At 45.0% G+C, this 26,474-nt stretch overlaps 1 protein-coding gene across 7 annotated transcripts in view; it reads right to left on the bottom strand.

Moving 5' to 3' along the window:
* Window positions 1-659: 659 nt before the first annotated feature.
* TNN (tenascin N) overlaps window positions 660-26,474 on the bottom strand; it is a 53,773-nt gene continuing 27,958 nt past the window's right edge. For 2 of the 7 annotated variants that reach the window (XM_019501840.1, XM_019501841.1), the window contains exons 8-21: window positions 25,033-25,296; window positions 24,653-24,916; window positions 20,916-21,179; window positions 19,671-19,934; window positions 17,622-17,882; window positions 16,629-16,892; window positions 15,597-15,860; window positions 11,414-11,544; window positions 10,629-10,761; window positions 9,291-9,442; window positions 7,003-7,099; window positions 6,131-6,298; window positions 5,278-5,441; window positions 660-3,026 (exon numbers count right to left, since the gene is read on the bottom strand). In XM_019501840.1, the coding sequence (XP_019357385.1) occupies window positions 2,880-3,026; window positions 5,278-5,441; window positions 6,131-6,298; window positions 7,003-7,099; window positions 9,291-9,442; window positions 10,629-10,761; window positions 11,414-11,544; window positions 15,597-15,860; window positions 16,629-16,892; window positions 17,622-17,882; window positions 19,671-19,934; window positions 20,916-21,179; window positions 24,653-24,916; window positions 25,033-25,296 (2,837 nt within the window). In that variant the 3' untranslated portion in view covers window positions 660-2,879. Of the gene's footprint in view, window positions 3,027-5,277; window positions 5,442-6,130; window positions 6,299-6,854; window positions 7,100-9,290; window positions 9,443-10,628; window positions 10,762-11,413; window positions 11,545-15,596; window positions 15,861-16,628; window positions 16,893-17,621; window positions 17,883-19,670; window positions 19,935-20,915; window positions 21,180-24,652; window positions 24,917-25,032; window positions 25,297-26,474 lie in introns of those variants that run through there. The other 5 variants (XM_019501848.1, XM_019501845.1, XM_019501843.1 and 2 more) reach the window with 4 other exon arrangements.

Consider the following 26,474-nt stretch of genomic DNA (forward strand, 5'->3'; position numbering starts at 1 on the left):
GCACCATATAGAAATAAAGTAAGTACTCCCAAATGTCCTCAACCCCATTGTAAAAGCAGACTAGATCTAGATCAGTGATTCTCAACCAGGGTATTGTGAGATCCTTTAAGGTTATGTGCCATGTTAGCAATGGTCAGTGTGCAAACACCTACACATGAGTCACAAGACTAGTCCAAATATTTCAGATAGGAGTCAGATAGTGTCAATCAGATTCTGACTTATTTCAGTCTTTCTAAGTGCTTTTCAACAAAATAATTGCTCATTTATTTTTCTGTAGTCAAAAAAGTCTGAACTAAGAGCTGGCATTTTCTGAAGGTCCCTTAAATCTAATGAAGGGTATCTTGAGTCTAAAGAGACTGGGAACCACTCCTCTGGATTCTCAGTTTTCCATTGCCCAAGACCTTTGTGCTTGATCCTCATTTACACTAGGATCCCTTTATATTGTTCTGCCAATGCAAAGGGACCTTTAACATGTTTTGACATTCCTTATACTGCTTAACCAGTGTAAATGAAATCAGCCCCCTTATGTCATCAATTATACCAGTGGTGAGTGAGTAAGAAATGCTCCCATTCTGATAAGAAATTTTGTTCTCAAAGGGCTCTATGTATAATGTTAAGGCTCCTTGTAAATATCTATGAGTGAATGATTATCCTAGGCATTTTTATATGTATTTTTTTAATTCCATACAACATTCAGATTAGAATAAAGCAACAAGATGCAGGAGGACTATGTTCCAACTTGTAGAACCATCAAATTTGACTGGTTTTCATCAGTGTGGTGAACTCTTTACTTTCCCAAGTTTGCCACATCTTGTGCTTCAGAATCTAAGTTTTTCTTCATAGAAAATAATTTAATTTTTCCCTTATGATAGTGAAGAAAAAAGTTTTGTAATGGGAACTGGTTGTAAACCCAGGCAGCAGTACCTACAGAAAAAAAGTCTGAGAACAGCAAAGACTACTTTTATTGATCCTGATGCATTAAATTCAGCATTGTTAATTATTTCAATGCTAGAGAAAAGCATACAAGAAAGAAGGACACCCACCATTCTTCGTAGTCATGGCTGGGACAGCAGAAAAGGAGCCTGGACAGCAGGCAGAGTTTAGGAGAGTACTGACGTTACACCCCCTTCCCTATTTGGACCCCTGCCTGATAATTTGAACCCTACCATACTCTACACTCCCTAGGCATTTATTTTGGTTGAAAGATATTGGCATTCCAAAAAGTTTAAATTCAGTTACATAGAAGAATTTTAAACAGATAGGGACACGGCAGTGGAGTCGGAGGACCCAAATACAGGAGTTTAACCTGAGTTAATGAACCAGACCAGCAGCGTAACAGTTCATGTAGCCCAGTTCTTAGGCATCCAAGGCCCTTCAGTTAAGAGGTTAGGCTATGCGAAATGTGAGGCTCCTGGTAAGGTTTATTACCCAGGTTGAAGTCTCCTGTCCTGGGTTTTTCAGTTCCAACATCCTGTTTCTACCTGCCTGGATTGAGGACAGAGAGGGGATGAATTAAGAGACTTTTCCATCCTCTTCCTTTCTCTGTGATCAGTGGCACTATTTTAAGAATTAGTTCTTGTTATTAAAATAATACTTAGTATTTAATGCTTATAGGGTGCTTGGAAGAGCATTGACCATTTAACACAAAACACAATGTGGGAGGTAGGCTGGTAAATTATTACCCCCATTTTAAATATAGGAAAACCAAGGTAGAAGGGTTATGATATTTTTAAAAGCCACATAATGAATCCTTTTCAGAGAATACAAGGACACTCAGCAGTGGATTCTAGCTGGAAGAATATGACAAATCTCCTATTTGCATATATTCCTGAATCAATTCCTTGTTTTCCTTTTTGCCAACCAGAGCTGGAGATATTCCCCCATCAAAGCAGAGCATGTCAGCAATGGAGCATTACTCAGGAAAGCTGGCTTTGTAAAACACCAAGAACTTGGCTCTAAAAGAGCCAAACTATGTTACAGAGCAGTTCAAGGGCCAGCTAAAGTAAACTCAAATTTAGGCCTCCCTTCCATAACACAAGATTGACCATAACAGAAGATTGAAAGAGACACTGATAACTGATAGGAAAATGTAGGTCTTTATAAAAAAGAAGAATATACAAAAACCTAAACTAAGGGAAATGTTCCCAAGTGGTTTTTAAAATCCCAGTGGAAGTAGCAAACCTTCCTTTGCAGTGTCTGCAACCCAAACACTGCAGCATTTTGCTAGTGCACAAGAACATGAAAGAGAAAGTGATTAAAGACTAATTATGAATAGAAATTAAACTCACTATTCTCTTTCCATCATCCAAGACAGAAAACAGGGAAAGAAAAACAAGCAGGAAAAGTAGATGCAAGTACATAACAGCCCTGATAATATTGTGTTTAACAATCTAACCAAGACCAGAATAGTTGTTTTTCAATATGGTATTTTTACCCTGACAGGACCCTCTTGAGGCCTGAAGCTTTAGAACAGCAGATGGTGGCAGTATCAAGCAGAGGAGAGCCTTTGTTAAGATGGGAGTTTAAGAAGCAGCATCATGAATTAAAGCTTGCTTGTAAAGTTCACAAAGATCAGTAAGGAGAGATCAACTGTGTACATTGGGCTAGTAAGGTCATTGTTGAGTTCAGTGAACCAAGAGAGTTGTAAGTCCTTAACGTTCCCCATCTGTCCCTTCCCACCTTCTTACTGATCACCTGTCAAGAGTCCCCAGCAGCTTAAAAGCAGGCCAGGTTGCAAACCCAGAGAGCTCCAAGTGGGGACTGAAGCAGGTTGGTCAGTGATTATAAATGAGCTGGAACAAGCTGCCTGAGGCCTGACACTGTTACAAGATAAAGAAATTTCATCATTGGGCATTGCTGTGAATTGCCAGGAGGCTATTTTAAACCCTGATCTTCTTCCTCTCCCCTGCCAGAGACCTCTTTTTCCTCCCCAGGATAGGCTCATTGCTGGATGATTGAGGACGGATCTTCATCTCAGTGAAAGGAATGGAGAACTCATGGCCTTTCCATGGCTCCCAGTTCACTCCCTGAAAAGAGAACAAGAAATTACCCTTGTTAAAGCATGCATATATCAGGGGGCTTAGGAGAGTACTAAGATAATACCAGTAACCCTTATCCCTTATATTTACTGGAAGAATTACTATTGGCTTTCTATCAGAATAAAAAGGAAGAGGAAATCTTACCGAGTCTCTAGACATTTCTAATGTAAGTTAAATATATACAGGTAGGCAGTAAATCAAACATCTTCCTGTGAGCAAAGACCATGCAGTAGCTCACAAAAAAAAGATGTACTTTGTAGCATGACCTGAACACTAGCAGACCTGGGCTGTTTTGCTATTGGGTGAGGAAATCACGTTCCCAGGCTTAGGCTCCCATTCATGAAGAATGTTCAACCAGCAGCTCTGTCTCTCTAAAACAGGGTGTGGGGAATCCTGCTCCAGCTTGTCTGCCCATCATAATAGTGTGGCACAAGGGGAGAAGCAGGGGAGAAGTAAATGACAAGGTCCCAAGCATTTACAGCTTTGTAAGTCAATAGCCACTTCTAAAATTCAACCCAGCAGCCAAGAATCAGTCAGTGTAGAATATGGGGCAGCAGTGCCATGTGCTGCCACCTCTGTACAAGTAAGCCTTTGTACTATGCATCATATAATCAACAAAAATAGGGCTGGAAGTGGCCTTGAAAGGTCACACAATCCATATTTCTAGGTATTGATAGACATGCATGTCCCTGCTCTAATTCCTGGCACTTCACATAAAGTGCCATGAGTTAAAGTAACACCCCCCACCACAAACAAATGTTTGCCTGTTGAGTCCAAATGGAGGAGATGGGGGATGGGGGTGGGGAGCAAAATTGAGCTCCACTTTAGAGCTGATCCAGCAGTGGACCCTACCTGCAGTCTCTCTTCCCTTGCCCTGACCCCCACTCCCAGCTCTGGTGCTGTCTGTAGGAAGGGAGGGGGGAAACAGGAGGGGGGGGAGTTGTGGGTTGGGGTTTACCAGACCTGAGCTGGAGTGGGAAAAGGCTGGGGTGGAGGGAGGCCACCAGGCAGGGGGGTGTGTTCCAATCCACCCGCCCCCTCCAGCTTAGGTCAGGCAAACCCCAGGATGAAGCTCTCTCCCAATCCCTTCTCCCCACTCCCCTCCCTTCCTGCAGACAACACTAAGGGCAGGGCTGGGCTGCATCAGCCCTGCCCTGATCATGCTGACAGACTGACCCTAGGGAATACAAGTTCCCTAAGGCGCTCCACAGTGAAGTACCTTTGAGTGATCCCTCATTAAATGATAGTTAATTTGTCATATGATCAGCCACTTTTGAAGTGCTCTGCAGCCATGCACATGTGTCACGGCATGGCTGTAGAGCACTTGCAGGAAGCCAATAACACAACAAATGTCACTTCTGTCAGCACCCTCTGTGTCAAGACAGGATCATCTATCCCACTTTTCACCTGTGAATTCAAATTGTTGTGCAAAAGCTAGCAGGCATCAGGTGGCAAAACATAGGAATGGAGAGATTAAGGGTGCCTATACATGAGTAGGGCAGTTGTTCCAATATACTATAATTCCAGCATGTCAGGGCAGACTCAATTAATCAAGTCTGTGGGAGCGTGGTCAAACGAGCTTCAGATAAAGTGCCCCTGCCACCATTCTGAAGCACAGGGATACTGATACACGAAATGCTCCAGGTGCTTTAATTAGAGTGGCTCTCAGGGCCGTTCTAATTAAAGCATACACCCCCTCCCCCTCTCCCCAGCACATGTATTAAACACTGTAAGAGACTTCCCTAGCAAAGTGCATTAGCCTTTATTTCTAATGACAAGGGTTCAAATCCTGACTTAGATCATGAAAGAGAGATTCTACGTTCTATGTCATCCTTCTATGAATAAATACAAAACTCCAGCCTCTCTGGTTGTCAATCTGGTACCTTTCAGCAGCACTAAACTGACTATTCAATTCTCTGATCAGCAGACCAATGCCAGGGTACAAACAACTGTTTTCCATTGGATGAAATCAGAACAGCTCAGTTGCACATCACGGACCCGACACTGATTACAGCGCCTTTATTTCAACCAAGAGGAGTCTGGGTGTGCAGAACAGGAGATTGTAAATCGGATCCTATAGCCATTCTCAGGTTCCAGTGGGCTGAAGTGGGTGCCATAATAAACAATTATGAAATGACTTGGTTGCTATGGCTTGTACATGGCTTTAGAGTTGGCCATGCCCACTTGAGTCCCTGAGGCTGGTAGGAAGACACACATACATCAGAGCCTTGGCACTCACCTCACTGTGCTTGGTTTCCCCGTATTTGCCATTGAGATTAGCCAAGTGGCAATTCTTGTACCACCAGGCACCACGATGCGCAAGAGCACAGTTGCTCAGAGCCACATCATTGTCTCTGTCCCACGTTGTAAATTTCCAGCCATTGTGGTAAGTCAGCGCATCCCCTCAAAAACAAGAGGAAACAGTAAGCACAGCAACTTGGGGATAGTATTACTGCACTTTGGAAGGATGGGATGCTTAGAGTAAGCATTTCCCAGAGTACAGTTCCAGGATGCTGAAAAAGAAGAGTGGTACAAGGAAAATGGGGCAGACAACATGGCTTAAGAATCAAGGGCATTTAAATCACTATAGGAGGGAATTGCCTGGAGTACAGATGGCAAAGTCCATTATGTTATCATGCCGGGTATTAGGCCTGAGTGTACTGTCAAGGAATCTAAATTTCAATTCAGTTTAGGTCAACTTTTCACAGACTCTTCCTTCCTCCACTTTTGAATGTTGTTTGCTTTGGTTGGGAATGCCCAGTTGCCATTACAGTGTCTTCATAGGATAATCAGCTGGACCTGCCCCCCAGGAGAGTCTGAGGACAGTCTCATGGGCTTCTCCCTCACCCCTGCCTACTTTACCTCCTGATCCAGTGGAAGGCAAACTCATTTTTATGCTCTTCTTTTTCAAGAGAGAGCCTCTGAACTCACTGTCCTCAGTCCCAGAAATACCAGTAAATACACTAATACCTCTGAAGAAACCTGACTTCAATGCATCCCAGTCTAATCAACCCCTCATGCCACTAGTGACACAAGCATCCCCAGTAATAAAGTTTATTTGTACTAAGTGAGAGAGGATCAGCATTTCTTACCAGCAGTGCCTCTGTAATTCCCTACAGACAGCTTGTATCTATCCCTGCTTGAGGCAACTTGGAAGAAATCATAGACAGCATAGGCAGACTCATTGGAAGTCCGCAAATCCACCCGGATCTCATATCGGATGGGTGTGGCACTGGTGAGACTGTGCAGCTTGTCAAGACCTAAAAGAAGCAGCCAAGGTTATTACTCCAAAGAAGGAAAACAAAGGTTAAAAATGCATTCACTTTGTGTTCCAGTATTTCTTTTTGCCCCATTTGATGTTAAATCAGTGGCTTGATACTTCACAGCCATCTTCTCCCCCTCCTTGATCCTGAAATGGCATCATACTGAATCAAACAAACAAGTCAGACTAAGGGAACATTTTCTGTCTCTAAAAAAAGATCTAGAATCCCTACCACTGTACTACCAAGCTTCTGGATTCTCCCATCCAAGCACAGCCAGGTGGTATGCCAGGAAAAAGACACAAAAATGATGGGCTGAGTGCATTATATTTTTCATAAATATCCTATTCTTCACATTTGTCTAAATGCCAGCTCCTCCAAATCAAGGTGCTACAGCCTTGTAACTCCTCCCTTGGCTCAAGCTCATGCAAACCCTAAACTGAGCTTTTGCCGGAGATTTGGAAAAGTTTGGCTCAACTAGAACTTGCATCAAAACCCAGCAAATTCAATAAAAAATCTCCCATCAGTAATTTCAATGAGGCCTTTGCACTTCCATTTCAAAGCAAAGGCACTGACCGCTCCAGTGGCATTCCCAACCTAATTCTTCAGACCTCTAAGGTCTGGACACATCTAAATGCTGGAGCACTTCTACAATGCCAGTCTCTGGCTGTTCATCCTTCAACAGTCAGTTGCAGATACTGTACCAAGCCAAAATTCCCCCATAGGATCTCCAAAGCCTTCTACGTAATTCCTCCAACGCTTGTAGAAATCCAGCTCCCCTGTATTCCGCCTCTGAAAAACCTACAAAAAAAGTATTGCTGAGTAAGCAATGTGGGATAGCTAGGGGGTAGAAGGACCTGATTTGTTCTGCCTGTGGGATACCCCCAGCAGGTTGTTTTTATCTTCCTATTATCCATGTTTCAGATGTATTCTACAAAGCCCAGGTGTCAACGAATAATCAGAATTCAAGCTCACGGTAAGTTGTGATTTGGTTGCTGATGCATGTGGGTTTGTTTCTGTTCCCTGACTGGATAAGCACAGAAGCATATCTACTGTGAATACCCATGCATATAAATTTAAAATTAGCTTTCCACAAATGCTTTTCCTGGTACACCATGAATCACATTAACATGAGTATATTATGAGCACTATGAGCATTATGAGTATATTATGAGCACAAACTTGATAGATGGGTAAAAATAACTAAATTTAATAGGGAGTACATACACAATGGGACCAGAATTTGTTTTAATATAGGAATGAATCTGCATGAAAAACTGTTTTCATCTATGGCTAAAAATAAAAACAAAAAGGGCATCTTCCTTTGGTAGAGAAGGGAGACACATCTCAAAAAAAAATCCTCAGGAGTGTTACAATTCCCACCTCTGTGTACAACATCCCCATGCCATAGCTTCTTTGCTGTGAGCACAGTCCATTATGAAATGGATTTAAGAGTCTTTGCTCACTTCACACAAGCCTCTCTGACATTGCCAGGTGGTAATTATATTAATTAGTTGCCAATATAGGCCTGAACAGAGTGAGAGCCCAAGCACTGAATGACTTTGTACCTGTCATACCTTTGAGATGTCTTGTCCCCAACACCACCAGAATTGGGAATAATATTGGGTACAGAGAAAAGTGACAATTTTCACCTGATCTAGCCACAGAAACCAGTCTACAGCCATTAGAGGTGCACCAATACATCAGTCCAGTATCAGATTGGCACCAACATAAAGAAAATTGATTGTATTGGAAAACAGCTTAATATGGCCAATAATTTGGCTAATAAATGCCCGTGTATGTGTACAGCCTCCTTAAAAAATGGCTATCAGTATTGACCCCCAAAATCTCTATCAGTGCACCCATAGGCAGTGCATAGGGGGAGCATGGGGAGCATGTGCCCCCCTGAGAATGGCCGCCACCGAAGCCACTGCCATCTTCTGCGGGAGGTAGCCACGTGCCACCCGCCCTCCCCGCTACCAATATGGCCAGTGGCATCTGTAGGCAGTCCCAGCTCACCGCTTGCCAACCTGCCCCCCTGCCACCAAAACGGTCACCCGCGTTTGTGGGTGGTACCCACTCACCACTCCCCACCCCCACCAACGGCATCTGTGGGTGTTCCCCGCTGCCACCTACAAATGGTGACCCCCCAGTATTGGGAGGCACCAGTCGTTCATGGGTGCACCCCTAATAGCCATGACCAAACACAGCTGCAGAGCACTTCAAAAAATTGCCAATTGGGCAAAAATCTGAACCCTCAGTGAATGAGGGGTCAAATGCAGATGTTTCAAAACACAGCATCTTCTATAACTTCCATCTGCACTGCCTTCCAGCCTTGAGCTATTTTCAGGATGGAAGTGGGGAAAGGGAGCAGAGGGAGTTTGATCTGGAGTTTTTTCAACCCGTTGAAGGGTGGGGCAAGTGTATTGGAGCCCCTCCCCCACCCCCCTCCAATTCACCCACTCCACCCTCCAGTGCTAGCTGGGGAAATGGAAAAAGGAGCTCCCTTCCCCCCCCCCATTCTGAAAGAAGCGCAGGCTGAGAGAGAGGAGGGGCCATTGCTAGGGGAAACTGGCTGCAGGCTCCCAGCCAGCAGCTAGATTCCCCTCCCCACCTGGAACCAACAGTGAACTTCTTGGTTTGGGGGTGGTTATAACTCAGAATACTTCTTGCAAAGCATTCTCAGTTACACTAGGAACCTGCACTTCTGTCTGCACCCACTAGATATTCTCATTGGCAATCTAAGCAGGGAGGCCATGATGTGAGACAGCTTATAAATCAGCTTTCCTCCTTTCTTCTGATAGGTGGTACTTCCAAGGCACAAATAGAGGTATAAAGGAAAAGCAGGGCAAGAGGGGTTATTTTCAGTGCCACTACCCAGGCCATATTTGTGCTTCAGATAAACAGATGGACTTCAGATCCCCCAGCATGCAAGTCCAAGAGTGTCAACCAGCACTGGACTGAAAGTAAACAGATCCACAGCATCACTCACAATCCATCCGCCTCCATCCGTGGTCATGTCGCAGTACACCTCCATGGGCCTGCTAGCATCACCATTCAGGTAGATAGTATACATGCCACTGGTAGCATTCCCATTTTGTTGCATCTGGCTGCAGTCTGCAGGGTAGGGGTAGAGGAAGCCAACTGTGGGAACAAGGTAGGGGAAAACTGACATCAGCATATCTGATACAGATGGGAAGGAAGTATTCCCAAGCAAGCCCCCTAGAAAGTGTGTGGTCTGAACAGAGGCACAGGACCAATGACAGTCATTAGGCTCACAGGACCATATACAACCCCCATGTCACATATGTGTCCACAGATATCTGTCTGCTCTTGCACTATTGCTTGATGCCATGAATGCTGCCATATTGTGGCAAGGACTGTCTTCTTTCACTGAGGGCTTGTCTACATTACAGAAGAGTCACCACACTAACTACCCCAACATAGGCATAGCAGCAAAGCCCCCTAGTGAAGAGAGTGTATGCCAACAATACAGGGTTTTCTTCCACTATAAGTTCACCCCTTCCAAATTACCTTAGCCCTCTTCTGTTTGCAAAGCTGCATGACAAAGGGGGGCATTACTGGTATAGCTATGTCAGTTAAAAGTATAATCTTTTCACCCTCCAGCTGATGAAGGTAAGCCAGCAAAAATTTCAAGCATAGACCAGCCCTTACAAAGCTGTATAACAGCTTTATCTGATGCCTACCCACTCATGAATGGTGCCATGAAAGGCTGCAGGAGGCAACCTTGTCTTTGAGGAGTTCTCGAGCTATGTGGGAGACATCTCTGGACACTGGAACTTTGGGTGCACGTAAAGGTAGGAGTAATAGCCATAGATGGAAAGGGCACTTGCAGTCCCCTTCTCCACTTTTTACCACCTGTCTATGATGGACAACATTTTTGTGGGTTTGTCTGACCAGATACCACACTGTCATCAGCTGTACATCTCCTGGACTGTGTAAGTAATTAGGCATCTGAGTTTATCCTAACACTAATGACAAGGCAAATTCATGGGATTTCCTTCCTCAGGCAGGGGTTGGACAAGATGGCCTCTCAAAGTCCCTTCCAGCCCTCCAACATACAGCTGGTTCCAGGAATGCAAGATCAGGCCGGCATATGGCCACAGCTGGTACACAGCTGGCACTGGCCAGATCAGGCGTGCAGGATCACACCCATGGACCAACCCCATACACCAACCCCGTACAGGATCTTGGGGGCCAGAAGGTTGGGCATCACTGCTCTAGGCCTATGTAGAATGAAAACCCAGTGTCACAAATGAAAAAAGTGCCACACAGCAATATTACTGAAATACCCAGTGCCAAGCCTTACCTGTCGAGAAAGAATTGCTTGCTTTCCTGCTCTGGCGGTCTCCCTTGAAAGCCAGCACATAAACTGTGTATCTCACCCCTTTTCCCAGTCCTTCCAACATGAACCTTTGGTCGTAAGGACCCAACTGCACTTCCTGCCAAACAAAGAACAGACAGGACAGCTCCACATGCTGCTTGAGCTCTCTCAGGCCATGTTGCTTCCCTGCTTTCCAGGCACTTATAACTTCTCTTTTAGAAGTAAGCCTGACACAGGCAAAAAAAATACTGGTCAGAAGTAGGATATTATCACAGGACTGTCTGCATATCTGCAGGCAGACCAGCAGTTCCCTCTCTCTCTGGAAGAAGAATTGGCAGAAATGCTGAGCTTGCCCAGTATAAACCTTAGTACTACTCTAGGGACAGCAAGGAATAGGCTTCATGTACTTACCTGAATGAGATACCCCATGATCAAACTCCACTTGGCCACGCAGAATGATATAAGAAATGAAAGCCTGGAAGCACACCACTGTCCCCAATTTGAATGGGAATGTTCCAGCTGTATAAAAGAAGCATCTCCCCACACTTTACCCCTCCAGGGCAATTGCAATGGTATATGCCATTCAGTGAGACACCAGCAGGAGTAGTTAAGACTGAATATCCAATTACTAATGACCCCTCTCCCCCAGTTAAATTCTGTGCACGTGCACGTGATTTCACTAATGGGAACTGACTGACTAAGCTCACTTGCCAATTTGTGCTTTGAACTGGGGAAGTTTGTAACATGCAAGATTAAAAAGTTCCCACAACCTTGCTGGTGCCATCTACACCCTGATAGGTCAGAGTGTAGCCATCGATTTGTGCAGTTGGTGGTGTCCAGTTCACTATGCTGGTAGACTGTGTAACATCCGACACACGGAGGTTCTTTGGAGGGTCAATTTCTATATGCAAACAAAAAAAGAATAAAAAACATGCCTTTATTATGCAAGTACCTTCAAGGAGAAGCAGTGCATAGAGTGAACTTTCAGCACAGACCCTAGGGGTAAGGAAACTCTTAACTCTGGGTATTGTTTACACCGTGCAAGCAACCTATGGAATGTATATCTATCGTTAACAGAGAAGAATGTGTGAAGTACAGTAAAAGAGTGAAGAGGGTTCAGAACTGGGATATTAAAGTTTGATACGGATCAGGTTTTAGATGTACTGGCAGCAGAGTTACAACTGGAAAAGCACAAAGTATTGCCCATCAAAGAAATGATAGATTAGCTCAGCAATAAACAGTGCCTTAGAGTGAGCATAGAGCACTAAGTTACACTGGCAGAGGTGCCAGGGCTAGAATGTTACTGTGTCCTGGTGGCCTGAATCTGGATGTCACAACAAAACTGTGTTTGAGAGGTGTACAATGCATTTGCCTTCCCCCTGTGCCCACATCAAGCTGATCTTCCAGTAGGTCTGCCAGTCCACACTTGCAGAACCACTGAAGTTCTTCAGTATAAACCCTTCCCTCCTCCCTTCTGAAGAACAAGCCACACTGAAAACAAGTGTGTACTTCTGCCTGCTAAAGATAGAGGTGTCAAGGGAACTAGATGGAAAGATACAAATTAAGCTGGTTCTTCTCTTTCTTCAGAAGTAAACACTACAAAGTACTTGGGGTTCTGTTCTCCAGCCATGAAACATAGCAGGTTTTACATTTACCCACAGAACTCTCTACCAACAAATCTCTAGGTATGAGAGCATGCATGGGCAGATCTAGGATTTTGAAAAGGAGCATGCATATGGTAAGGTGCATCACCACACGTTTTTCTCCACGTAAAAAGAAACTACAGGCTTTACTAATATGCTAGGGCCTAGAGCTGTATTATTCATCTTAAGATTGATGCAAATACAAATATAACTTTCTTGGAAAGAGTTAAAAACAGTCTGTTAGACTATGACATAGGAGCTACATTACCAGAAGCAGCAAAATTGCAGAATAAAAACTAACTTAGTGGAACACCTCAAGACCATTAAAAAGGAGAAAGGAACATTAACACCTGTGGGATGAAGAATTTAGAAGAAATCAGGTAGATTTTAATAAGCCATGAAGTCAATTGACTCCCTCACTGTTGCCTGAATGGAAGTCCTGCAGCCACTGCCAGGAAGTTGGTTTTAAACTTGGGTGGAACAGAAATCAAAGGGGAGTGTGAGTGCACCTGTCCTCCTAGATCTGCCCCTGGGAGCATGGATCCCTTCAAAGGCATTAAAATAAAACATTTTTCTATGCACTTGTTCACCTTAGCAATATACAAGTGCAAAGTAATCCACATCTCTGTTGTTCTGGTCTTTTTGGTAGGGTGGGTGTGACTGAAACCAAGTGAGGAGATTGCCTCTTGCAGGGACAACACAGGCCCACCTACACATACAAGATTTGCTGTATCTTTGTTTTCTAAACATGATATATGAAATTAAACATGAAGACAAGGGCAGCTTTATTTTTAACCCATAGCACTTCATGGCAATCATGAATCATAGGAAGTTAGGGTTGGAAGGGACCTTAGGAGGTCATCTAGTCAAAGCAGGAACATCCCCAACTGGATCATCCCAACCAGAGCTCTGTCTAGCCAGGTTTTGAAAACCTCCAAGGATGGAGTTTCCACAACCTCTCTGGGTAACATGTTCCAGTGTTTTATTACGCCCCTAGTGAGAAAATTCTTCCTAATATCTCACCTAAACTTCCCTTGCTGCAACTTGAGACTTGTTTCTTGTTCTGTCATCTGCCATCACTGAGAACAGTCTAGCTCCATCCTATTTTGAACCCCCTTAGGGTAGTTGAAGGCTGCTATTAAATCCCCTCTCAGTCTCCTCTTCTCTAGACTAAATACGACCAGTTCCCTCAGTCTTTCCTCATAAGTCATGTTCCTCAGGCACCAGAAGTATTGCCTGGCATTATTCTCTACTGAGCATACAGATGTGGTATCATTAGAGCACAATTTGTGAGGTTTGCTCCCTGGAAAGATGCTTTCCTAGTTTCTGACCAGAAATTTTGAAAGAACAGGAGTGAAAGCAACCTTTGCAGACTCTATTTGCAGGTGCTTTGGAAACATGTAGTTAATCTCACAAAGATCTCCACCCAAGTTGTCTCACTTCCTCTATTCCTTCTTATTTCAACCTGAGCTATTTCATAGGAAGGGCTGGTATTTATGGAAGAGTGCTATCTAGCAACACAGGCAACTATATGCACTTAGGGCACAGCACCTCCTAATTTCAGTTCCATGTTCTTCCAGAGCAGTTTCAATTCCCTGCTCTGCCAGAGTTCCTGTGTGAGGTTTGCTATATCACCTAGCTCCTCTGTGCCTTGGTTCCCCACAAAATCAGACAGGTGTTCTGAGTACAAGCACAATAGAGACTGAGGTCCTCAGAGACTATTGTAATGGGGTGCCATGTAAGGAGGTAGGTAGAATTAGTACAGCAGTAGTAGCCTGCACCCAGAATTAAGAGCCAGGAGCACCTGAATTCTTTGTGTGTAAGGTTTTTCTTTTATAAAATAGGTAAGTAAACCTACATAGGTTAAGACACCTTTAAAAGGAGAAACAGACAGGAGCAGGGACATTAGATTATACCTTGAAAGCCATTATTAACTATAAGACACCAGATATTCATTTTAAGTAAAATACCTAACCTTGGGAATTCAGTGAATAAGGAGAGGCCCATCCTATTATATATAAAAGCAGAAATCCTGCCAGATTAGAACAGTGGAAGTGTATTCCCCCTCCCCATCTTGGGCAGCAGAGGGAGATCAAAATATTGGATTCACAGGATGGAGAGCGCAACTAGCAGTGTTGTACTCCCATGATGCTACAGCTAGTATCTGTAGCTTGGAATGCACAGCAAAATGTCCATTATCTTAGGAGACTCTTACAACTTGGATGCCAACAGAATTGCCTCTGGTCTAAACACTTGCATTATTGGATCTCTACTACATGTCTCCTATTTTAATGATAGGAAAGGATAAGGAAAATCATAGGGTATAAGTTGACTTGAATAAGATTTTCACAGTATTAATAGAGCCAGTTGAAAAATGTCTTGCTATTTCCTTAACATTGAAATGTTTCTCAGGAAGTGTGAATTTTGATATAAAGTTTTATCTAGAAAAAAAATTAAATATTTTAATTTTCACCTTGAAATGACTGCACTTGGGAAAGCTTGTGGTTTTTAAATCTAACTTGGAACAAAATGTTCAGATCATCCCAGAACAGACATGAATTTCCTTTCAAAGGATATTTCAGGGATTCTCATTATAATTTGGGGGGGGAATCAAAATGTGAAATGCTGGAATTCCCTGCATAAAAATTCTGTATTCTTATTATAGCTAAGTGTCACCTGAGACCCTCTGTCTCAGAGCTTAGCTCATCTAACTTTGCTCTTGATAGTTCTCCGAATGCTGGAGAGCATTTTGACTCTAAGGCATATGTCTAAGCTCAGGGCTGCTTTGCTTTCCAACTACTCTCATTTGTATTAGGACTCAGGGATCATACAAGATGGGCTCACCGAAGTGCAGAATGTTCTCCAGCATCCCAATGTGTCTTTAGGTTGGATGCCTGAGTAAGGCAGCTGAAGTTTGGTTTCCACTTCTCTAGAAGCATGAAGTCCCCTTATGTTGGATGATTACTTCCTCTGATGAAATAAAAGGGGCCTAAGTTCCTGGTTGTGCTGTACCTTGTACATTCATTTACACCACTGCAAAGGTGTTAAATTCTACTGGGTCAGAAAAGCAACAGAGCAATCTACAGGCCTATTAGAGAGCTAATGCATTATCACTTAGATCTGTTCCATCTTCCATACTTAGCAGTCCATAATTACTCAGTAATTATGGCCACTAGACTTCCATTTGCCATATATTAACTGGCAAAGTTCCTGCCACACAGGAATACAAAAATAAATAAATAATATTGAAATATGAAATAATGAAAGAATAAAAGTATTTCCATCTTGCTTCCCTCCTGCCCCAGGATACCTGTCAATGCTTTAGTGTTCGCCTTCTTGCTTTGCTGGGCTCCCTTCTCAGCCCAGATGTAGATGATGTACTCCATGCCTGGCCTCAGTCCAGTCAGAGTGGTGACACTCTTGTCCTTCCCCACTGCCATCTCCTTTGCATCCCCATCAGGTAAGGTGTACCTCACCATGTACCTGTCTATGGGAGCCTGGACTCCCTGCCAAGAGATGGTGGCTGTGTCCTCTGTCACTCGGTCAGTCACCAGATTAATTGGGCTGTCGATTTCTATGAAGAAAAGTGCAGATTACTGGAATATTATGAACATACTCAGAAGCATCTTGTTGAAGCTTTGGTTACTACTACTTATTTTCATACTCTCAAGAGATGAGGAACCATATATGGATTAACCTACTTTTATGTTCTAGTATCCATGTCTCAGTGTCTAAATACTCATCTAGCTACTGACATATCAAGATGTGAATAACTGGCTGGATGAAGGTCATGGCTGAAGAGCACTGGCAGAACTGACTTGGCCATAGCAGGGTAAGAAATGTTGCAGGTAGAATGGAAAAGCTGAATTCTCTAGAAGGGCCAGGACTGTTTTTGTTTTTTGGGGTAAGGCTCAACTCAGATCTGAGCTGTGTAAGGACTAAGGACTGCAATAACAGAGGAGCTGCAAGTCAGAAGTGAGATTCATTAGTAGATCTGTCAGGGAAAGGGGCAGGACTGCTGTAACAGGAGGTGCTACTAGCAGGAGCTAAGACATGATACACTGACAGATGTGGGGAGACAGCAAGCACAGCATTTATGCAGGGAAGCTCTTATTCATGGCAATTCATTTACCCACCACAAAAGCATCTGTTTCTGAGAGACATAAGTTACTTAGAGGATGGATCTTTCTCCCAAACAAAACTATGCTGCAACAACTCTTATGTAATATACTCTGACTATCAAGTGAAGGAAAAGACACATTCACAGCTAATGCACCATATTGCAACAGCAGTATTACATCTGCTACTATAGTATCAGGTCTGAAAAATTCCCCTGGGTTACCTGTCACAGTTCTAGTGTCTGCCCTCTTGCTCTGCTGGGTTCCCTTCTCAGCCCAGATGTAGATGATGTACTCCATGCCTGGCTTCAGGCCTGTAAGGGTGGTGACGCTCCTGTCCTTCCCCACTGCCATCTCTCTGGCATCTCCATCAGGAGAGGTGTAGCTCACCATGTATCTGTCTATGGGAGCCTGGACCTGCTTCCATGAGATGGTGGCTGTGTCCTCTGTCACTTGATCAGTCACCAGATTAGTTGGGCCATCAATTTCTGTGAAGGGAAGTACAGATTATGAAGATTCCCAAGCACCCCCTTGAAGGTTTTGGTTTCTATGCCTTATTCCATACTCTTAGTCAATTAGCCTTCTTATAGATGATGAAACTTCTCACTGATGAAACAGCAGTAGCCAGAATGCTGTTTAAGGGCTGTAATAGTGGTCTGGATGAAGGAGAAATCTGAGGAGCCCTCACAAAGTGTTCTTGGAGCAGAGGCCTTAGCCACGGAAAAAAGAGATGCTGCAAATGAAGGGGAAAGTTTGAATTTCTTGAAAGGCCAAGACTATTTTTTTTCTGTGTGAGGTAGGGTTTTCAACTCAAATCTTAGCTGTGTAAAGACTATGGAGCAGAAGAATGGAGGTGTTGCAGTTCAGGGATGAGATCCATTAGTAGATCTGTGAGGGAAAGGGACAGGATTGCAGTAACAGAAGGTGTCAGTAGCAACAGTAAAACACATTGACAGATGTGTGAGGGAAGGCATGCACAGAATTTATCAATGCTACATTTTACTTGTGGCAATTCATTTACCTCATAACAAGCAACTGTTTCTGAGGGTCTCCAAACAACTACATGTTCTTGAGAACATGGCTCTATGGCAACAGGTCCTATGTGATATGCTCTACATTGCAAGCTAGGAGAAGGAGGTTGGTCACATTCTCAGCCAAAGCACCATGCGGCCTCCCTACAGTTGCAGCACTATGTCCCCAAATTCCCCCCAAGTTACCTGTCAGTGCTTCAGTGCTTGCCCTCTTGCTCTGTTGAGTTCCCTTCTCAGCCCAGATATAGATGATATACTCCATGCCTGGCCTCAGTTCTGTCAGGGTGATGCTCCTATCCTTCCCCACTGCCATCTCTCTGCTGTCCCCATCAAGAGAAGTGTAGTTCACCATATATCTGTCTATGGGTGCCTGAACACCCGTCCAGGAGATGGTGGCTGTGTCCTCTGTCACTTGATCAGTCACCAGATTAGTTGGGCTGTCAATTTCTGTGAAACAAAAAAATGCAAACATTAAAACATTATGAAGATTCCCAAGTGTCACAGGGCACTAAGGTGCCTGCTTCTATAAGAGCAGAAATTGTTGGGGAAGAGGGTCCTAAGAGCCAGACAGAATCCCACAGGTACAGGTTACTGTGGCAATGGGCCAATGAGTAAATTAGCCTGCACCTGCGCCTGCACCCAGTCAGCTCACTGGGAGAGGCAGGGCCCTGGGCAAATATAAACCCCAGGGCTGGGAGTATGAAGGGGGTTCTCTGTCAGCAGCTGAGGGGGAAGGAGCTCTCGGAGAAGCTCACAAGAGAGGCTTGGCTGCTTCTTCTACCCTGGGTAGGATTAAGGCGCTCCAGGAGCTCACCCGAGACTCTGGCTTACAAGGCACTTAGTGCTGGGAGAAGCTGGAGGTTTTAAAGGAACAGAGCACACCCAGAACTGCTTATATTAGGTTATAGCCCAGGGGCTCAGATTTTAGTTGCCTTTTGACTGGTGGATTGGGCTGAGGTTGTTAGGGAAGGAGGAGGCCTCATTGGGGTCCCACAACAGTGTGGGGACCCCAGCGCCAGAGAAGGGTGCAGTGATCAGAAGGTGAGATGACCCCAGTGCCAGTATGGGGTGCAGAGGCAAGGCCGCGGAGAGCCCAGCGCCAGTGTGGAGCACGGAGACAGGGTCACGGAGAGCCCAGCGAGGACAAGGGGGTGAGTTATAGCAAGGCCCAGGAGAGACAACATCAATACCATCTGCAAGGCTTGGGGCGTGCTAAAGGGGCAGTTTGGAGCCACGCACCTAGTCCATAAGGCTGAGGGTGTCCCATAAATCATCCATTTTGAAGCGAAATGCCAGGGGGTCTAAGAACCCACAGGGTTCAGAGGGGTCCACCAAGACCGTGTCCAGGCAATAAGATCAAGGGCAGCCTCCTTATATTAAAAGTACCAGCAAGACGTGGTGGGCAAGAAAGAGGGTGCTTGTTGGGCAAGATTGGCATGGTCAAGGAGCCCTAGGGGTATCACATCCATCCCTGGGGGCCCCATTCTGTGACACCAAGCATCTCCTTAAAGCTTCTAGTCTCAACACTTTATTTTTCCTATTCCTAGGAGGTGAAAGACCATATATTTGTTGACGTACTCATACATTCCTGTCTCAGTGCCTAAACATGAATTTTACTACTGGTGTTTCAGGACAGGAATAGTAGGACAGATGAAAGACAGGGCTGAGGAGCACTGGCAGAACTGCCCTGGCTAGAAGCATCTGTGGTGGAACAGCAAGGGATGCTCCTGGTAAAATAGTAAGGCCAGAAATGGATTTTTTTTTTCTGGGTTAGTGGTTTCAACTCAAAATCTAAGCTGTGTAAGAACTAAGGGCCAGAATAGTAGAAATGCTGTAGTTCATGAAAGGAATCCATTAGTAGATCTGGCAGAGAAAGTGGCAGTACTGATATAACAGGTGGTGCAACTAGCTACAATTAAAATATGTTAATAGATGTGTAAGTAACAGCACTTACAGCATTTATTCATACTGTATCTTATGCATGCCAGTTCATTCACCCTCTCACAACAGCAGCTGTTTCTTGGAGCCTTAAGGTGCCTAAGGGGCACACATTTCTTCAAAACAAGACTGTATTGCACTAAGTCGTATATGACACTCTATGCAACAACTTGGTCATGGGGAGGGGAGAAAAATACATAGCTAATGCACCACATGGAATCAACAATACTCCACGTGGAACTACCAATGCTCCATTTGCTACTGTGGTATCACATCCCAGAGATTCCCCCAAGTTACCTGTCACAGCTCTAGTGTCTGCCCTCTTGCTCTGCTGGGTTCCTTTCTCAGCCCAGATGTAAATAATATACTCCACACCTGGCCTCAGTCCAGTCAGAGTGGTGATGCTCTTGTCCTTCCTCACTGCCATCTCCCTTTTGTCTCCATCAGGAGAGGTGTAGCTCACCATGTATCTGTCTATGGGAGCCTGTACCTGCTTCCAAGAGATGGTGGCTGTGTCCTCTGTCACTTGATCGGTCACCAGGTTAGTTGGGCTGTCAATTTCTGTGACCAAAAGCAGATTATTAGAATATTATGAAGATTCCCAAGTAACTCCTTGAAGCTTTTGGTCTGTAGACCTTATTTTCATGCTCCTTGGCTATGAAGCATCATATATGGGTTGATCTACTTTTATGTTCATGTCTCAGTGGCTAAACACCACTTCTCCTGCTGATTTCTATAAGCAAAAGCTTTGATTATGACAAATATGATTGACTGATGCTGAAGTTACTGCCATTCAGCAACTCTTTTTCCATGTTCAAAACTTTTCTATGAGGCAGTGTGAGGTGGAGATGAAAATAGGCCTGCTTCTTTGCAAGTCCCATCATCCTAGCCTTGCTGAGTAAGCATCTTTTTCACTACAAGTGGTTCAGGACTTGGGTACATTGGAAGATTTTATAGAGGTTCTGGTGTGGAGTAGTAAAGTGTATCATGGGTCAGGATCAAGATGAATTTACAGAGCTGTGCCAACCAAGGAATACTAGGGAATTAGTACATCAGCAGTTCCCAGATTTTCTGGGTACATGACTCAACTTCCAGTCAGCTTGCATCCCAACTTCCAGAACAGACTCTTTCGAGAGAATTATATGAGGCTCACAACTGTTTGTAAATGCTGTGGCCCTATTTGGAATGATGTTACTTAATTTGGGAACCACTAACATAAGCAAAATCTGCGACAGGCTGTCAGAGCTCCGTGGGGGAAACTTGCACAAAACTGAGGTGCATCTTGGAACTGACAGCACAACCTATTACAGAAAATCAGAATTGACTAAATACGACTGGAGCTAGGCTCTTTATATCAAACCTGAAGTTTATTGAAGCATGTAATGTGTCCATGTCATATATGGGGGAATGACAAATCAGTGTATGTTGCAGATTGCACAATAGACTGGTAGATGATGGAACAAAAACAAAGCAAGTCTTCAGAAAAGGTTTGTAATATGTCTTCTGTTAGTATTACATCACAAAGATCCTCCCCCAGGTTACCTGTCAGTGCCTTAGTGTCTGCCCTTTTGCTCTGCTGGGTTCCTTTCTCAGCCCAGATGTAGATGACATACTCCAGGCCTGGCTTCAGTCCCGTCAGGGTGGTAATGCTCCTGTCATTCCCCACAGCCATCTCCCTGCTGTCCCCATCAGGAGAAGTGTAGCTCACCATGTATCTGTCTATGGGAGCCTGAACTGCCTTCCAGGAGATGGTGGCTGTGTCCTCTGTCACTTGATCAGTCACCAGGTTAGTTGGACTGTCAATTTCTTTAAGAGAAAGTTTAAACATGAAAAAGCAAAATATGTTAGAGCAAGCTTCCTTTGCCTCAGGGAATCCATCAGTTTCTTTTATCTTTTTTTACTCTGATTTCTGAACAAAGGTGGGTCTGTACCGCAAAGTTTGACAATGCCTGAATCTGATGTTTTAACTTAGGTACACCTTCACTCTTGATAGTCCTGGTGGTAGGCTACTAGGCTTTGCTTTTTAAAGCTAACACTACAGCCACTCTCGGAACCAACACACAGGAAAAGCCACATGAATCAAGGTGCTATTGCCTTTTGGTACCCTTCAGATCACATCCTCTGTGGAATATCTAAGCACCTTCTAATTTGGAAGCAGAAGTGAGAGAACCAAGGTTTCAGAGACTGGCTGGAGTCCTGCCACTGGGAGACTGCATGGATACCCTATGCTGTTATCTCATTATGTCCTTTCCTCCTTCAGCAAAGGTAATGGAATAGTTAGTATTACTGGTATTATCACAGGGATGACCTGAAGTTTGAAGGTTCAAGATTGCTTGCAACAGATTAAAGAATCAGCATCATAAGAATATGGTGGCAACCATAACTGTGGTGAGCAGTAGTGTAACTGGCAGGGGACGGGTGGTAACCAGGGCATAAGCCTTAGGTGCTTCCTTTGAAAGAGGTGGGATGGGGCACAGCTAGTGGCTGCCCATGTTGCTGCCACTGGCAACACAACAGCCAGCACTGCCCCATCTGCTGCCAGTGCACAGGGCAGAGTGCTGCCCAGTTATGCATCTGGTGGTGAGACAAATGCCTATCCATAACTAAGGCTTCCCAAGGAAAGAAAAGGAAGTCAAAAGGTTAGAGCACCAACCGGGCACTTGGGAAACCAGGTTTCAATATCCTACTCCAGCACAGACTTTCCATGTGACCTTGAACAGATCACTTAGAGCCTTTTCTACCTATCTGATGCCTAAGTAGACCAAGTCATAAAAATGTGGTCAGAAGAAGATGGACCCACCCACTTTTTTATTAGCAGATGTACTTACCTAAGTGCAATCCTATTCCACCCTCTCTGAGTGTCTGAAAAACTTAATACAAAAGGTAGGTAGATCCTCCTCCTCTTCCTCACTGTTCTTTTGTGACTTCATTTTAAAGATAAGATAATAATGTGTTACAAAAGTATTAGTAGATTTTCAGGGACCTGAGCAGCACAGGGACTCACACTTTGGCATCTAATTAATGGAATAGGAACTGAGTATCTCTGTCTCAGTCTCCCATTTAAGAATGGGGATATCTGCCCTACCTCACAGGAGTGTTACCAGAAAAAATACTTTAAAAGATTCTGGAGGTGCCCAATTGCTATAAAATAATGGGTGTCCTAGAAGTACTTAAGACAGACAGTTGGAAAGGCATTGTTTTCACAAATGGAGACTGCTCATTCTACCAGTAATTACAGTAGATCCTGTCAACAGTGAATTAGAATACAGTCATTTTTCTGTGATGATACTAAACAGACTTCACTGCAAGAGGCGTTAGGCAGCAAACAATTTGTTATACTGAGCCTCTCCTCAAATGAACCTGTGCTTTGACAAGAGACACTTCACTCAAAAAAAACTTGATTGTAATCTTGTAACTGGATTGGGCCCCAGGGGCAGCCATGACCTCCCCCACCCTGGTGGCAACTCAGCTCCTGCCCTGCTTGGGCTCCTTTGGTACCCTTCCTTTTCCTCTTTCCTGCCATGACTGATAAATTAATTAGGTTACAAAAAGGGAGGTTGCCCCAGGGTCCCAGAATGAGTCCTCTTCTATTCTTGGTCCAGTAAGTACCTCCCAGACCCAGCTGATCTCAGTCTTACCCTCAATATTAAGTGAGGCCCTCCTGGCCCTATCCGTGTTCCCAGGGAACCAGTTGCCTTAAGGCCTATTCATGTCCTCCTTCAACCCTTACAGCCATAGCCATGCCTCATAGATGTTACTTTAGATTGTCCACTGGGCCTGGTAGCCCCGCCTGTTAACCATCTAGTCCTTCTAGCCCAGGGATGAGCAACCCCCGGCACGCGTGCCAAGCATGGCACACAAGGCCGTTTTGCTTGGCACACCACCACCAGCCCAGTCTCTAAGCAGCTGTTGCCAGCCATGGAGCCCAGGCTGCTCCCAGCAGGCAGCTGGGAGGCTGCAAGCCCTGCTGCAAGCAGACTGGGCTCCATGGGCTGGCTGCAGCTGGAAGGCTGCAAACAGCTGCTCTGGCATATCAGCACTTCAGCACCTTCCAAGGTAGACATTGTGGTTTTTTCAGCACTGCAGCCAAAAAACGTTGCCTACCCCTGTTCTAGCCTGTCATATCGCTGGCCCTGACAAGACTCTCTTCTCCCCAGGCCCCAGTCTGACTTCCACCTCTCCTAGACTTCAGCCCCCTAGTCTTTTTAGCCTGCCATAGACTTAGCCTTCTGTTCTCTGGGCCCCTGGCCCTTGCCATGCTGCTGTAGTCTATCCAAGCCCTCAGCCTTCTGAGTCCCTAACTCCAGCCTCTGCTTCTGCTCACATTCCAGTCAGCCCACTGGGCCCCTGTCTCTGGCAAAGCTCTCTCTTTTCTCTGGGTACCTGGCCCTAATCCCCTTCTAGGTTTGACCCTCTTGGTTCAAGTCTGCTCTGACCTTAGCCCTGCATTCCTTGGGCCCCTAGCCCTTGCACAGTGGCTGTAGCCCTCTATCAACCCCTGACCCCAGGCTGGACTATTTCCACCACCCCAGGCTTCTGCCCTTTTAGGTCCCTGACCCAAGCTGAGTTTCTTCCACTACCCCAGACTTCTGCTCTCAGGGTTTCTGACCCCAGGCTGGGCTGCTCCCACTGGCCTTGACCCTGCTAGTCTCAGCTTGTGCCAGACCACAGCCCTTTGGACCTCCAACCCCAGGCTTAGCTGCCTGACCCTGGCCTTAGCTCTCCTAGACTTGGCCTAATGCAGCACACCCGTCTCAGCACCCTGAGTCCCTGACTGCGGGCTAGACTGCCTGCTACTGAGTACTTGCAAGGCACCCCTCCATGGCCTCCAGCCCTCTCCTGATAGCCACATCCGGTCCCCCAGTATTAATATGAATATACACACAAGAAACTGGGTATCTAACAAAAATCTCCCCACACTGGGGCTTAACTACCCTGCAAGCCGTAAGTCCCCCTTTCACTTGAAGCTCACGGGGACTGGTCAGTTCCTCTCCTGAAGCCAGCTGGCTCAGGAACTCCTCTCTCCTGCTGTCTGTAGGGCCAGACTGACCCTCCTTGCTTCAAGTGCTGGGTTTATATACCCTGGAGCACTGCCTGTTCTGGTCACATGACCCTAATTAAGCATAGAGGATGCCCTTGGGGCTTAATGGGACGCCTGCTTGTTGTGGTACAGCTAGCTCCTGCTCAGCTGCCTGCTGCAAATTTTCCTTAAAGTAACAGGAGCCCCTGGCTCCCTGTTACAAACCTGAACTCTCCACTTCATTCTTTTACCCCATTACCTGTCACAGCTGTAGTGTTCGTGCTCTTGCTCTGCTGGGTTCCTTTCTCAGCCCAGATGTAGATGATGTACTCCACACCTGGCCTCAGTCCTGTCAGGGTGTGGACACTTCTGTCCTGCCCCACTGGCAGCTCCCTGGCATGACCATCAGGAGAGGTGTAGCTCACCATGTACCTGTCTATGGGAGCCTGAACCCCCTTCCAGGAGATGGTGGCTGTGTCCTCTGTTACTTGGTCAGTCACCAAGTTAGTTGGGCCATCCATTTCTGTTAAGAGAAGGTTTAAAAGTGGTAAGTTAAAAGATGCCCTAAAGGAGAACTCTGATAGAGGCTCTGACATTCAGAATCAAACCCCACATATCTTCTCCCTTGTTAATAGTTACCTGTCACAGCTTTAGTGCTTGTCCGCTTGCTTTGATGGGCTCCCTTCTCAGCCCAAATATAGATGATGTATTCCATGCCTGGCCTCAGGCCAGTCACAGTGGTCATGGTCTTGTCTTTCCTGACTGCCACCTCCTTGCTGTCCCCATCAGCTGAGGTGTAGCTCACCATGTACCTGTCTATGGGAGCCTGGACCCCCTTCCAGGAGATGGTGGCTGTGTCCTCTGTCACTCGATCAGTCACCAGGTTAGTTGGGCCATCTAATCCTGTAAAAAGAAATTTGAAAGTACAGAGTTCAAAGTCTCAAGAGTGATATCCCAGACTAACTAGTTAGACAATTTGTTTATTTATTTCTTTTCCTTCAAATTGTCCATATGGCACTTGCAGCAGGTCAAAATATTTTCCACTGCTTTATGTCACTGTTTTCTATCTGAGAAACATTAGCTCAAACTTATCTGTTTTGAAGCAACTCAAGTTTCATTTGGCTACATCCTGGTCTGTGCACCCAAGCCACCACTGAGACCATTCAGAATGCAGAAAGATTTAAGGATGCCATTAGTGAGTCAGTTAACTTCTGAGGCTGGACCAGATAGCTCAGAGTCCTTCTTTGATGAATCAGGCTCATATAGTGGCTCTCTAAAACTTTAACTTTTTTGTGGAAAAAATGGCACCCTTTGCATTAATAGCTATTTAGGATCCAGGGGACCAGTCCATATGAGATTGACACCATTTAGAGAGAGGTGGAACTTGAGGATAATAATGATACTTAATTCAGTTCATCTTCAGATTACTGGTTAACAGCAATAAATAATTTGTCCTCAAAATAGCATCCCTTGTGAGGCAAGTACTGTCATCCTCATTTGGTAAAGGACAACACTGACCCAAAATGGCTAACCGGCTTCCCCAGGGACATGCAGAGTCATGAGTTCCCAGTGCCCACCTTTGTACTCATCTTAAATGAACTATTCAATTTACACTGTTACCTGACACAGGGCACCTTAAAAAAAATCAGTATTCTTCAGTAGAGACTTCTAGGCTAAGGACAGAAATGACACATAGACCATTATAAGTAATTGGAAACTGGTTAAAATCTGTAACACAACAGAAGCTCAATACACATAAACCGCTTTCAAAATGGCTGAAACTGGTTTAGGATAAACCTGGATGGATGAAGTATCAGACTTAACTGATTTAAGTTAACTCGATTTATTGAACTTCTGTCCCAGATCTCCTCCAGATTCAAGCTGTCTGCTCCAACAGGGCTGGAATGTGGGCTCTAGCGCCCGCAGCTTCTGATCTGGGCATAGGCAGCAGAAGTAGGGGCTAATGGGGCTTAGCCCCCACAAACACAGGGCAGCAGTAAGGCCGCAAGGCAGCCCAGCCAAGGGCTTCTGGCAGCTGCAGCAGGGGTGAGGAGGGAGTGGGGCTGGGGCTGGGGCTGGGG

Source organism: Gavialis gangeticus, unplaced genomic scaffold, assembly GCF_001723915.1.
Source record: "Gavialis gangeticus isolate Ggan-Ray unplaced genomic scaffold, GavGan_comp1, whole genome shotgun sequence".
In the NCBI taxonomy this organism is placed as follows: Eukaryota; Metazoa; Chordata; order Crocodylia; family Gavialidae; genus Gavialis; species Gavialis gangeticus.